General features: G+C 45.0%; 1 protein-coding gene across 1 annotated transcript; it reads left to right on the top strand.

The window, feature by feature from the left end:
• Window positions 1-1077: 1077 nt before the first annotated feature.
• plekhg7 (pleckstrin homology domain containing, family G (with RhoGef domain) member 7) lies at window positions 1078-14822 on the top strand. Its single transcript, XM_062389347.1, has 17 exons — window positions 1078-1531; window positions 2051-2825; window positions 4002-4024; window positions 6236-6354; window positions 7318-7358; window positions 7660-7761; window positions 8272-8421; window positions 8659-8754; window positions 8955-9053; window positions 10031-10144; window positions 11003-11177; window positions 12447-12562; window positions 12713-12800; window positions 13279-13358; window positions 13464-13617; window positions 13782-13879; window positions 14544-14822. Exons 2-17 carry the CDS (start codon window positions 2196-2198, stop codon window positions 14652-14654), a joined length of 2196 nt encoding a protein of 731 aa, XP_062245331.1. The 5' UTR covers window positions 1078-1531; window positions 2051-2195; the 3' UTR covers window positions 14655-14822.
• The last annotated feature ends 321 nt before the right edge of the window (window positions 14823-15143 follow it).

Here is a 15143-nt window from a genome sequence, read left to right as displayed (position 1 = left end):
ACATTCATACACCAGAGGCCGCTAGTTATCTGCTGCAAATGTCACACAGACAATCCAGTTATCTCAACTATATCACCCTCTAGTGTTCATCTTAGTGAAGTGACAGGTAACTCAGCTTCTGTTGTCTGTGTGGTATATACAAACAAGTGGGCCATGAAAGGTTAGCTGTTACAAAGACCTGTTCTTCAGGCCATACACACAGTCTGCAGGTGAGAAAGAGATTATCACTGACCTTTTTATGCTGTAACGTCATCAAATGATACTGAAATGTTTGTATGCCAACACGGACCTAACGTTTACATGCAAACTAAGGCACGCCATCTGGGAAGTCAACACGGTTACAGGCTGAAACAGTGTGATGCAAATAAATCTGTAACAGAAAACAAGAAGTTAAAGAACACCTCACATTCGGGTCAGTTAAAAATGGCCTCTGTGGCAAAGACCTTAGTCGAGAACAGTAATTTTTACCTTATGAAAGAAATACATGTTACTCTCTGACACACACATTAAAGACAATACAGAGGTTAAAAGTTACAAAGTACATTCATTCAACTAATGATCTCAAGTACATATGTAAGGTACTTGTACACCACTTGATTTGAGTATTTCTCCACAGGGGATTTATTAGTTAAAAAAGGAGAACATTTTTTTTGACCAGGCCGACTACACTGCAGTTCACTACCAACTGTTTAGTGGCAATAAATTACAAAAAAAAATGTCATATTTAATTCTAATCCATAAAAAGAAAACTGTATTTTAAGATTAAGTAGATAGTTGAAAGTTAAAGTAAAAACAAAACGTGAAACTATGTCTTAACTTGTTGTCGACAATACTGATCAGATATTTAGATCGAAATACACATTGTTGTAATTTTGTTTCAAATTGAGACACATTTTGAGCATCTGTAGCTAATGAGTAGTCAATGCAGTAACACATAACTTCATTCATAGATTTCCCATATATAAATAGGCTATATTCATATATTCTATTTATAATCGTCAGGGAGGGTTGTGTTTTGTTTTTGTTTTCTTCTCCTATGACAGCACTGTGCGTGTGTGAGAGAGAGAGGGAGAGAGAGAGAGAGAGAGAGAGAGACACTGATGTTCCATGTAGTCAGTCTGAACAGTCGCACCTTTCCTCCTCCTCCACCGCCTCCTCCAGCAGTGTGATCGGCTCCCCTCCTCCTCCTCCTCCTCCTCCTCCTGTCCCTCCACTCGGACCTGATCCGTCGCCACCAGAAGCCGGAGCCTCTCTCTCTCCCTCTCTCCCTCTCTCTGTCTGTCCCTCTCTGTTTCTCACACAACCAAAGAAGAGAAAGACGAAGACTCTCCTCTGCTTCTGGATCAGCGAGCTTCTTTATACGGAGAGCGTGAGTGTGTGTGTGAGACCGTGTGTGAGTCTCTCTCTCTCTCTCTCTCTCTCTCTCTCTCTCTCTCTCTCTCTCTCTCTCTCTCTCTCTCTCTCTCTCTCTCTCTCTCCCCGGCTCCACTCCTCCACCAGTCGCTCAGGTCGTCGCGTGGCTCCGGTGGATGTAAGTAAACCAGACTTTCTCACGTTATAATGTATTTAGAGAACACGTGGTGTTTGTTTGTTTCTTCTGTTCCACCTTTCTTACCTCGTGGACGTGATTGAACAATGACAGTAATCCTACATGGTGGGCAAACAGGAGTAAAGACATATTATAGCAGATATGTTGTGTGCAGTCGACTCCATAAGGAAGGAGGACATACTCACCAGATAATAGTCTGGGACATAGGAGCTGTAGTCAGGTGCATTGTCTCCTTTTCCTCTTTGTGTGTCAGAGATTAACACTGTGCAGCACATTTCATACATTTAACTGTTCACTGTGATATTTGCGCCGTAGCATCAGGACCAAGTCTAATCCGCCTTCACAGACACATGAATTATTGCACCTTATTGTTGTTTAAAGCTGTAAGAGTTCTGCACACCCCTGATCAAATCCCCTCTCAGAAGATTAGGAGCTAAGTCTGTGCCCGGTCTGCTTTATTTTGCGTGTGTATTGACGCATTTTCTGCTCTTTTTCTCCCAGAGGCTTGAGAAGTGCACGGTGTGAAGAGTGTTGGAATGCGACAGGATTATCATCTGACCTTAACCCAGAGGAGGCGAGACCAGAGCAGACCGTCAGATCCCACGTTTTCTGATCCCTGCTGCACTACCATGCCTGTGAGGCTACAATGTCTACGCTGAAGCACGTTATCCTGCAGGGCAAAGACGAGGACGTGGAGAAGACGCTGGACTGGAGTTACATCGATTGGGCCGAGAATGAAGACGTGGGACCAGGTGTTGCCAACGCACAGACTCAAACGGACTGTGGGCCCTTCGAGCACAAGGAGAGCCAGACCAGCAGCCCGGTCATCATGCACATAGACCTCACACGGACACACTCCAGGCTCAGACATTCATCCCTGGTGGACACTGACAGTTTGGTGGCACCTTTGTTCCAGTTTGACCGCCAGGCCCCTGCACGCATCTCCACCTCTCCCACATTGAGGAGGATGAGGAGCACCCGGCGTCCTCTGATGGACTTTCGGGACCCTGTGAGGATGGGGAGCACGGAGGAGGAGCCCCTCTCCGCCGGCACGCTATCCCGAGCACACAGAGCCAAATCGCCTCTAGCGGCAGGGACGCTCTCCGATGGCGAGCTCTGTCGCGATCACCAGCCGGTTTCATCCTCAGGCCGACAGAGAACCAGATCACATAGATCAAAGACGTTTGACAATGGTAGCAGCTCCGTGAGACTGGAATGTCACAGTGCTCTTCCTACTCTTGAGAAAGCCTTTGGATTTCCAGATGGGGAGGAACAGGTGAGCTTATACTTGCAGGGCAAAGTGTTATTTTAATTGAGGCAAGCCCGCGCAATAAAGAAGACCATTGTCCAGCATAAACCATTTGTTTCCCCCTAATCGCCACGCAAACATCTAGGAAGACCACAAGTCATGCGCTGCGGACTGGTGTGGATTTTTTTATCCCAAAGCCTGCAAATGAAATAGTTACACATTCCTTCCTGGGAGAGAAACCCTTCTCTCCGCCTCCTTCTGCGTTGCCTCCTGCGGTGGTCACTCACAATGCGAGCTTTTGACAGCAAATGAATCAGCAGTTACATGCACTGACAGCTCTGGCCAAGCCCACTGCCCCGGAGAGCCCTGGGAAGTGCTCTCCTCGGGCCCCCATTCACCGCAGTCAGCAGTCACCCAATAATGGAAGGGGTCAGTGAGCGATGGGGAAAGATAATGGAGAGATCTATTCATCAACTGGCGGTATTCAAGCGCGCACATTCTCAATGGAGTGCCGACATTCTCCTCAGATATCAGAGGCTTTTGAATCCGAGCGGCCACTTAAAACACTGATTGAGATTTGAATGTGTTTGAAAGTGATACAGTGGTGTCGGTAGGGGGTCCCCGCGGCCCCTGTTCACTGCTGAGAGGACAGTGAGACACGCAGTCGCATTAAAGGTTCAGTGTGTAAGATTTAGGTGAAAGGGATCTTTTGGCAGAAATGAAATATAAGATAAACCTAGTTATGTTTTCACTCGTGTGATTCATCCAAATTGTACAAAATTATGTTTTCTTTATCCTAGAGTTGGCCCTTTATATTTAATTACTTTATATTAACAACAGGAGGGGGTATTCTCTATGGAGGCCGCCATGTTCTTTACAGTAGCCCAGACTGGACAATCGAAACAGGCTGAAAATGAAGGCACAGGTTCTCTTCCATGTTTGGGAGGGGTGGGGGCGGTGAGGGGTGTTCAGCTGCAAAATGCAACATCACCAGTAGAGGTCACTAAATTCTACACATTGAACCTTTAAAGTGTTGTTTTCCCCCTTTTCAAGGATAGAAGTAGAGAATTCATTTGTACTAAAGTAAGTGAATCATCACTCTGTGTGTTTCCAGTGAACAGTGATGTATTGGTGTGTAATGTGGGCACAGTGTAAAGTTTGACACTGGCTGATGCTGAGTTTTTTGTTTGTTTTTTTTCGCAGGAGAAAGACCACTGCTGTTCTCGGTAGGTGCACCTTGGACTGATTTGCATGTTGCCTGTGTGTGAGAACATGTTTGCATAACACGAATGTAGTAAATATTCCCTGTAGCCGACAAGCTGCACACCGGCACTCATTTATTTTGTTTGCAGTTGCGTTATGCTATTTTTTTTTTTTTTTTATGGAGGTATGCAAAAAACTTTAAATGACGCAGAAACCTAAGCTGTTAACGTGTAACGACATAGCCTCAGGAGAGGCCTGCGACCCGGGATGACAGGAACTTTTGGTTTGAGGAGCCCCATTGTGCATTCATTGTCATTCATGCCTTTGTTAATGGAGCATAAACTTGGTGGGTTAAGTTTTGAGAGTCCCATGGTTATGGACGGACTAGACAGGCTCTCATTAAGGCGGTTTTCTCTCACTGCCACCCACACCCCTGCTAATGGGCTGCCTGGGCTCTTCCCCTCACTGGATAATTAGGCAGCTATTGTCCCAGTAATTACACACTGGCACTGCGCCTCTTACAGTGGCCGGGCCATTGAGCCATTGGTTGGGACAGTTTTGTTGTGGGGCATCATTATTTCTCGTCTTGGGCGGGAACAAAGCGCCTATTTTCCCAAGTGCCCTGCGTGGCAGAGAGGCTGACACAGAGGAGGCTCTTTCTGCGCGGCCACAAAGCAACAGGATGTCATTGTGAGGATGCCGCGGAGTGAACTGCAAGGAGGCACTGACCTGGTTTAGAGGAGTGCCTCGCTCGCTGTCCCATCAGCTGCGCATTCTCTACAGCGCCCAGGTGCCGCTGACCGTTTACTGCGACACCCACTCGCGGTTGTATCCGTTTACCAGTCGGGGAACACGGCCTCCGTGAACAGTCGGTGCCTCTGCAGCTCAACAAAAGCTCCCTGGAGGAAAATCCCGGTTTCTCCTGTTCAGCTGCAGACCAAGTTTCCTCCTGGCCCCTGCAGCCATGTGGCCTCACATGTGTTTGTCTCCCCTGCTGCTTGTGCAACCGTGCAGCAGAAATGTGCAGCTACTGTACCAGGAGAGGAGAGAGTGACCTTTCAGTCCAGCAGGGCCGATTTTACATATAATACTACTCAGTGACTCAGCAGAGCCAGCATTGTTCCTCCTGCTTGTACTTCTGCTCCAGTTTGTTGAATCACCATCATAAACACATTAACTGTAAAGTCAGACTTCCTTAATGACCCGACCTTTATCAGCCAGAGAGAGTGTTCTCCAGAAATGAGGATGTTCTTACAATGCACCACCTGATTTTTATATAACAAGGATCTAGTTTGGTTTCCTGTAATTGTTTCTTTTCTTTTTTTTCTCGTCCTCTTATCTCTAAACTCTTCTTTTTTGAAGTCAAGCCCCTGAAAACTTTAGACGTGACATCGCAGCGTGACTGCATGGGTCACTGACAAGCTGTCGATCAATGTCAGCCGGCTGAAAGTGAACCTAACTTTTTGCAAAACCAGCTCGTCCGGTTGCCACGCGTCCTATTTCTGACGACTGATGCAAAGGGAAACTCCTGCTAATTTTTGACCGAGATTCTTAGCCACACAGTCGCAGATTAATTGTTACTACATGCGTTAAAACCTTTCTCGTATCAAATCGTTCATTCAGGGGATCGGTCTGCACTCTGCGTCTCAGCCACAGCTTCGTCACATGATTGAATTCTATTTAGTAAGGGTCCTCGATTTGTGATTGCAAAATTTTTTTCTTTCAGCTTTAATCCCTGAAGTGAAATTGTAAGAGATTAAGTCAGAGCACTTGTGAAAAGTGGCTGTTTGACTTTTGCCTGAGGTCAAAAGGCAGGCCGGAACAAAACTATGAAAGGGACACTGAGAGGATTATAACTGGTTCACACTGACAGTCGCCTTCCACACAAACAGGGTGATCCATTAATCAGCAGCTATCCACCCCCCCCCCCCCCCATAATCCAGACACACAACACTTATCCTTTATGATTTCCCCGACTCACGTTAATCACCAATTTGCCGCACAAAGCAGATGGTAGTCAGTGGTATTTCAACCACGTAAAACGACAAAAGGAATTCTGTTATTTCCTGTGGGCTCGCATTAAGTCTGTGCTCTTGGTGCTGGATTACACGGACAATAGAATAATAACGCTGCTTGTTACAGTGACTCTCGTCGCTGGTTGTAAAATGTTCAGCGTCGCGTCCGGTTCTCACGTCGGCACGAAGATGCTCACCTGTCGGCTTCTGTTCCCTCAGGCTCCAGGAGAGGAGACGGAGTTCTGTGGTGGTCAGTTTGCCCGGATTGGATGTTTCCCCCGGAGATCTTTTTGTGTCCAATGGAGCAGCAGGAATATTAAGTGTTGTAAACTTCTCTGGTAAAATCATATATTATTTTATATATATATATATATTGTTAATATTGTTTCTCATACTGTGACTTCCACCATTTCAGCTCCAGCAGGAGACCTGTGTTTCTAAATGAGGCTTCTCCCGGTTAACTGAAATGAACATATCTTGTTATATTTCAACACCTCAACAGATCCTAGCAGCAAACGTTGCATTATGAGGAAAGAGGCTTTAGAGAGCTCACTGATTATATTTATACTTAATCTGTTAAAGCCTGTAGTTAATCAGTTACATCAAGTCCCTCACAGAAATCCTACCCTATAATTAACTTTTATCATTCACATTTTAAGAATTAAAAAAAGATATCCTTGGCAGACACAAATTCTGCTTGTGAATGATCCAGCATAAGCCTGAAAGTCTCCTTATGAAACCACATTTAAAGTCACTAGATCCAGATTTCGGGGATCTGCATCAACCTGCACATCATAATCACATAATCATACTTTCATCAGGATCCATGAATTCATCTCTTCGAACATTATTTAAAAAAAAACAGATCCGCACCAACATGGGTCCTCCAACCCTACACAGCATTTCATGATAATCGGAGTAGTGTTGGGTTTATCCTGAAAACTGAAAACATCCCACATCAAACATTTATTCAGGGACCACAAATCAATAAGAGAGTCAGATAAATGGAATCAGCTCCAGCCTGGGTGTGACAGATTTTAGCCGTGTCCAGTTTTTAATTTGTCTAAATACGCAAAATATTTTACATTATCAGTGTTTCAGTTTGTGGTGTCAAACCACAGACCGTGTCCCAAAGGCACATCAGCAACACAATACACTATTTGTTCTCAGATCTGTGTTTATTCCGCCGTAATTACTGTTTCCTCACAGTTTTTTATCCCAACACGCCGATGTGTTTGTTTGATTCTAATCCCATTTGCTGGACATGTTAATAACCGGCATTTCATGTTTGACATTCACAGATACAAAGAAGTCGAAGTGGCCATTCTCGAGGCGTGGCACGGTGCGTGTGTTGTTTGTGTGCCACTGGTTGTTGTGCGGCTGCCTGTGTGAAGCTCGTGGTCTGAACCGATTGTTTTCCCAGTGAGCGGTTGGTTCGGGACATTGTTCTCTGACCCACTTCTCCAAGCAGATTAATGTGGTTCCTCTTAGTCCCTTCAGGCCCTTTTGTAATTGGCCAACACTGGAATTGCAGAACTTTAGCCAAATCTGTTTGTTTAGATTTAGAGACAAAACAACACCTTTATGTGGTATTTTCAACATGTTCCTTTTGTCATTGTTTATCCTTGTGCTTCCCATTTCAGACTAAAGGGAAGTCGCAGACAGGCACGGTGTCAGACATACAGAATTATCTCTCCAAGGCACAGATTCAAGACTGGAGAAACTCTGAGCCTCAGAAGTATAAGGTGAGAAATGATTACTGTCATCTGTGCTGCGTTGTAAATCATCACGTTGGTTCTGTCTGCACAGCGACTTCTAATCCAAGCAAAGTTTGAACAGATCCAGATTCCCAAACCAAATAGAGTTCAGTGTTTAACAAGTGACTCACGAGTAACAGGACTGAGGTTTGCAGCTCAAAGCTTTTTCTGCAACGTTGTGCAAAAACCTGAATTTCTAGGCGGCAACTCGTCCGGTCGACTCTGAGCCCGTATGTAAACAAACCGTGACATGTGTTAGATGTGTGTCAGGCTGGTGGATGGAGCTCTGCAGTGACAGACCATAAAGCTGTTATACAAATATGCTGTACGAGATGTTTGAGGAACATGTGAAGATACAGATCCCCTTCGTATTTGTTCATTTATTCGTCTTTTTGCTTACACCGTGATTTGTCTTTCTGTCCGTGTCCGTGTCTGTGTGTCTGTGTCTGTGTGTCTGTGTCTGTGTCTGTGTCTGTGTCTGTGTGCGTGTGTGTGCAGGACTTCACTGTGGCAGAGTTCCTGCGGGACCAGTCTTCCCAGGTGAACACCACCTCATGTCCTCAGGGCTCCAAGAGAGAAGAGGCCATTTGGGAGCTCTTCACTAGTGAGTGTGTCTACTTCCTGGATCAGCTCATGGTGCTCAAAGAGGTGACTCTAAAAGCACACACACACACACACACACAAACAAACACACAAATGCAAATAGACCCAAACCAAATGCAACCCGACCCCTGCTGCTTTGTGTTTTTCGTGTTCTCACTGAATTCCTGTCACCGAGTTTAAATGAAAGGTTTCTTTCTTTTCTTTACGGCCCTGGATTAGAAATCGGATGCAGTAGATAGTGTGAGTCCATTCTCTCTGTCTGACTCCTCTTGTTGCTTTCAGGTGTTTTCGGCTACACTCACAAACCTGCAGATGAGGAACTCCCTGACTGACGTCGACACCTGGGGACTGTTTGCAAACCTCAACGAGCTCTGCCTGGTGAGACTGGATCCCAACGAGAAGCACGAGCGCTGTGGTTTATTAACTGGTTCATTCAGTGATGGCGATGTGCTGCTGCTCGGCCGCCCGCTCGCCTCCCTCTCTTTCTTTTGTGTAATGTGATTCTGTTGAAACTGAGCGAGGACAGTGTCTCATGGCTCCGCGCGGACATTTGACACCGAGTGTTTTTCCGGCTGCAGGTGAGCTTCGGTTTCCTGACCAACCTCCTCCGCGTCATAAAGGACACGTTGGCGATTACCACGGGTGGCGGGTCCACCCTGCTGGAGCTGCTGAGCAAGGCAAGTGTGAGCAACCTGTGCATGCACACACACACAACACAAACTCTTTGATCCCAGGCTACACTCACAGAGTTGTACAGAAACAACAAGCAGACAAAGGAAGCATTTCACCCTGAACTCTCAAAATATTTGCTGGAGAGTTGTGCAAATATTGCGAAACTGCAGAGATTAAACCCTCAAACGTTAAAGTGAATCAATTCCTTTCATAATGACAAATAATAATAATTAGGAATATTGATAGAATTACTATATTTCCTAATCATGCACACATTTTTAATTGGTTTGTGTTTTGTTTTATTTATACACTGACTATAGAAAGCAGGTAAAACCAGAATGACAGTTGAGTGCATACCTCCGCCAACTGTCCTTTTGAATTCTGCAAAGAATCTGTCATATTCATTTAGACACAGTTCTGTGGAAGATGCATGTAAACTGTTGATTCTTGCTGAATGCATGTGATCTCAGCTACTCTTTTTTGATAGTTAAAGGTTCTCATTCCTGTTTGTTCCCGTAAAAACATATCTCAATCTAAATATGGATCAGCACTGAATTTCACACACTCATAGATATCTCCTAAATCCTGTTTTTAGATTCATAAATAATTAGGCCAAAATGTAAAAACGAACATCATTCTAGATGTGCACCAGATCCAAGTCAAAATTCAATCCGTACCTTCTCGCCCATCCTTACTCCAACTTTTGCAGCAAAGCGTTCTGAAGTTCTTGTGTAATTTTTGTATAAAACAAACAAGAAATGGAAAGGGGGGGGAGTATATAGACTAGTTTAATGACACAGTCTTGATTTGATTTAATGTTCTGTCAATAATAAAGTGAGTTCCAAAGAAATTTCCTCTGGAAGATAATGATAACGTTTTTTTTCCATCACAAAGTTAAATGATTCACCGGTTTCCCTTTAATGATCTGTTTATCGGCGGCCTGAAGGGAAGGCTCTACTGTAACAGCGCTTTCTGTTGGCAGGCTTTCCAGGAGGGCATATGTCACAGTCTGCAGACGTACTGCCTGAACTACTCCACGTCTCTGCTTTATCTGGACAGTCTGAAGCCTCGAGAGGACTTTGGGACCTACGTGAAGGTACAGGAGGGCAGCTGACTGGGGTGTGTGTGTGTGTCTGTGTGTGTGTGTGTGTGTGTGTGTGAGTGAGTGAGCGCGGTGGCAGGGACACCATGTACCAATCGACAACGCGCTGCCAACTCTGAGAGAGGACACTCAGCCACGTTGCTGCCTAGACAGCAAACAACCAATTCAGTGTCACCACGGCTCAGCAAAACAGGAATGTGAGCATTTGTCTCTTGTGTAACCTCGTCTGTCGTGAGAGGCAAGGAAAACGATTACCTGCTTTACAGTATTACTTGGTCGTAAAAATGTGATTATCAGAAGTACTGATAATCACTGATAATCCCATTATGCTTCAGTTGGTTATGCAGAAACTCCTGCGTCTTTATTACTTTACTTAAGTCAAATGTTTGTTCACTTCCTCCACCCCTGCCCTCGGCGTCCTTACGCAGCTTTATCCTCAAACAAGAGCTCGAATCAGACTCGGACTCGGCCGCTCCGAAAAGCCAATTTCTCTCTGATCAGATTCGTATCAACAGTCTTTTGAGGAGTTTGTGAAACATTCAGCTTCGGGCACGTCAACAGCTCTTGATCAGAAAAATCAAAGTGAAGTAGCTCCAGCTCACAGCCGACTGCACCCTGTTACCTCCTGACTCCAATAAGCTTTTATTGATGTCATTATCTTTAAATATTCTTAATTTTATTATGTTTTGATCTTAGATATCATTTCTGTTCACAATCTGTTCCCATCCCCCCCCTCCCTGTTTCAACAAACACCTCGACGAGCTCCCTCTCCCCTCTGACCTCCCTAATTTGTGCAGCCCTCCTCTCACCCTCTCCTCTTTTCTTTTTTTCTCCCCCCTTTTCTCTCTCTAGTGGTGTGAGAGGAACGAGCAGTGCCGGCGGCTGCAGCTGCGCGACCTGTTGGTGGCGCCACTGCAGAGGCTGACCCGATACCCACTGCTGCTGCGGAACCTCGCGAAGAGGTGTGAGACGGAGGACGAGACCAGAGGCCTGCAGGCGATAGCAGAGCAGGTGGACACGTCCATATGTGAGCAGCACACACACACACATCTTCAAAGATGGCGGATGGACGGATGGAAGGATGGACAGAGAGATAGATAGATAGACAGGCAGGCATCATTGTGTTGTTTCTCAGGGTTCTCAGTCTGACTTTTGTTAAAAAAGGGTGTTCCACAAGGTTCTAAATCTGGACTGCTTCTTTTTTAAATTTTTACTAATTACCTTCCTCTAATATGTTCATCTTTATGCCTAAGGCAGCTATTTATAGTCTGAGAATTCTCCACAGTTCAATTGTTACTTGGTAAACACCTGGTTTCATAGCAACAAACCTTTTTGAAATCAAAAGTCCTGCAGCAGGTTTGCTCTGTACACGACACAGTCACTCACGTCTTATACCTTGTGAACATTTTTTGTTTAAATATTTTCAAACTGGAACTTTCCTTCTCTTAGCTGTTTTTTAACAATCGTTTTTGTTTTTACTCTTTTCTTTGTTAAACGACTCCTTTACACCCTGAGCATTTCAGCTCTGCCCTATCAGCAGAATCTAAACGACAGCGTGAGTGTGTATTGCTGCGCCGCTGGTTGTGTGACTCACCAACAACACTTTGACATTTGTCAGCTGCTGATGACAAACAAGTGTTCCAGGTGTCAGGTGTCTCAGCGGAGTCCCTCTGCTCAGTGGTGGGACTCAAATGTGCCGGTTGTGTGTCAGCATATTAAGATGCAGGAATGATGTTGAGCGCTTGTGAGGCGGTTTATCTCCGTCAACACAAACAGAGCAGCTCGTGTGTTTTAGAGCAAACAGGCCTCACCACACCGCTGCCTACAGACCTGCTGGGGCTGTTTACTCTTTAACTAGACGGACAGGCTGTGGGAAATTGCATTGAACAAACAACCCAGATGAAGCCGACCAGCGCAGCCTCACAAATCTTTAGTTGAAGCGTTTCACATTACCTATAAAAAAAAGGTGCGGCTGAGCTGCAGCCGTGACGTGAAGATGTGCAGGCCAACGTCCTCTGGGTGTGGAGGGATATTTACTGTAAAACCAGAGTGAGCTGTGATCTGTCGTGATACCGTCACGCCTGTGTTTGGCAGGCAACCATCACTACAGAGGCAAACACAGTGTTTTACCATGACGTGCTGTCACACGGCAGAGAACAGTTTAAATGTCTATCAAAATAAAAGGTGTCATTAATGTGACTAAAGTATGTGATTATTCTTAATTACAATAAGGTATGTAATCAAGAATATGGGTTTTATTGGTTAATTTTTTAAGAGGCCCTTGTCTGTTTTCCAGGTGATTTAGAGGGAAAGGTGAAATGGCTGGATAACTACCAGAAGGTGAAGCAGCTGCGGGACGCCCTGGTGTGGCTGCCCGTGTGGGAGAGAGACAAGCGCTCCTTCGTCCCCGAGGTCTGTTTGTGTAACATTCGTGCATGTTTGCAGAGCAAAGATTAAAACCGACAGATCCGCACCGACACTTCATTCTCCGATACCTCTCGTGTGCAGATAAGACGATGAAGGTGAGACATGTTTTCTTCTGAACTGCTGCTTCTCTTACAGAATCTGAAACATCTCCTGAAGACCGTCACGCTGGAGAATCTCATTTCTCACAGGAGTCTGCTGCACGAAGGGAAGGTGCTGCTCACAGGTCTGTTCAGCTGCCGTTAGTCCCCCACATTTGACCTGTGACCGGTGGAGTGTCACGAGGCCGGCGTTGGGATTTGTTGTGATGCAAAAGGGCCGAACAGTGAATGTGTTTGGAGGCGATTCCAAAAACAACAAAATCCTCCTACACAACTTAAATAACACAACCACAACACTATAACTTTAAACAAGCGAGGAAACTTAAACATACACTTTCAGAGAGGCTCACAGGGATTTGGATGTAAAGTCTTTCATGGAGCTCAGTAGAAAGAGGGCAAGTGAAGCAGGAGTCACACCCTTTATAACGAGGGTTACAGGTCAAACGTTCCACATATTGACAATGCAGGACTATTTACACACATTTGCTTTAGTTATAATAAATATTACAAATGCATATTGGACCGCTGTATTTTTTGCATTGTTACTCTCACGGATTTGATTTGCACAACATGTTAAACATCCTCTGTTTGGTTCCTGTGCAGAGAACACAAAGCCAGTCGATGTTTACGTGTTCCTGTTCGATGAGTTCCTGCTCATCACAAAGATAAAGAGAAACAAGAAGGTACGTGGCTCCCTGGTGCTGTCCTCACTGTCCTCTGGACCCATGACAGATGTCCAGGAGAAGTGAAACAGCGCCGTAACGTCTTCCACTCGTCTCCCTGTGTAGAGGCTGATGGGTCCGGACCAGAATCCTCTGAGGCTGCCGCAGAACCTGGAGCTGGATCAGCTGCTGAAGGAGGGATGCACCTTCACCATTCTGGACCAGCCCGTCTCCCTGGACCGACTCCAGCTCAAGAACATCGATCAGCTGAATGCATCAAGTAAATAGAACACACAGAGAGGACAACGTATTTGTAGTGACACATTCAACTCTGTGCCTCTATTTGAGGTCAGAGTGTTCATATGTTCGATTTGAGCCGAACTCAATGATGCTCTGTTCATTGATGTTATTTGATGTTCTTGTTCTTCTGTGTTTTCCCCGCAGCATCGGGGCTGCCTCACTCCTTCATCATCATGCACCAGAACCGCTACCAGCAGTGCATCGGGGCCTTCATCCTGCAGGCGGCGTCCGAATCTGCCAAGGTAGATCAGTCCAGTGAGAACTCTGTGAGGCTGCAGTAAGCTGAGAGCTGGCAGAGCAGCCTGTGCATTCTGTTCTCTCTGATATCCTCATGATGTTTTTAATTAAACAAAAACATGTCTGCTATGTGATCAGAGCTACACAGAACCACACAACGATCCAGGAACTGTTTGTCCCCTACTTTAACATTTTCGTTGATTCTGTTTGAGAAAATAATTCATGGATCTCAATGGAGGAAAAAACAACTGACATGTTTAGGGGACTGACATTTATGAGAGCGTGTAATTTGCTGCAGATTCTAAATCATGATCTAGTGAATTAAAAGGTGATTTAATAAGGGGAGTCTAATGAGTGACATTTGAGTTTAAAAATGTTAAAATATCTACATGGCTTTTATCATAATGGATGTTCAAGTATTATTTCCATACATTTCTACATATGCAAGATACAAGATACATTTATTGATCCCAAACACATGCACAGTCACACTACATGGAGATATTTTCACTGGATTGTGGCCATTTAAATGTGAAAATCATGCACAGTTGAACTCATTTAACGAATAAAGATCTACACAATAAAGTACAAATATTCAGTAGAATCTGATCAATCCACCCAAACTGCTGCAACTAACTGGCGATCATGTCAACTTCATGTGTTTTCCAGAAAGTGTGGATGTCAAAGATAGAGGGCGCTGTGATGGCGCTGCTGAAGCTGGACTCTCAGCAGCCGCGGATGAAGAGCGCCTCCCTGTGGCTGGAGTCTTCTCAGATCTGAGCCACTGTGCAGCCTCTCCACTGTCAACTGTGCACTTCACTGACCCCTGGACTCTTGTAAATGACTGTAGTTGCACTAGGATCCTTTTGTACTAAACCTAACATTGGCTTTTAAAGGCGGCAGCTGCTGCAGTAGTGGACAATAAATACCTGAAGGTATTGTTCTGCAGGGTGGTTCCTTTTTTGAAGAACACATCACTTCATTTAGATTTTTTTTAAGCTTCTCATCTGGTTTCGTCATGTAGAGAGATTCACAGGTTCGATAAATCAATCTCACCTCAAAGTCCATTTTACTTCATTAAACATGTTTGTCATCACATTTTTAAAACCAGCATGGACAAGAGGACCTTAAAAGTGGACATGAGGTTACAGCGCCATCTGCTGACCAAGGTCGTGTGATGCGAGTGAAAGCTCCACAACAGCTACTAAAGGGACCCCGAGTTGAAATCGTCCAAAATCAAGAAGTTTGATCCTCAATTTCAATGTCTGT

Source organism: Platichthys flesus, chromosome 6, assembly GCF_949316205.1.
Source record: "Platichthys flesus chromosome 6, fPlaFle2.1, whole genome shotgun sequence".
In the NCBI taxonomy this organism is placed as follows: Eukaryota; Metazoa; Chordata; class Actinopteri; order Pleuronectiformes; family Pleuronectidae; genus Platichthys; species Platichthys flesus.
Note: the sequence above shows the minus strand (reverse complement) of the source record. Positions and strands in the feature narration are given on the sequence as shown.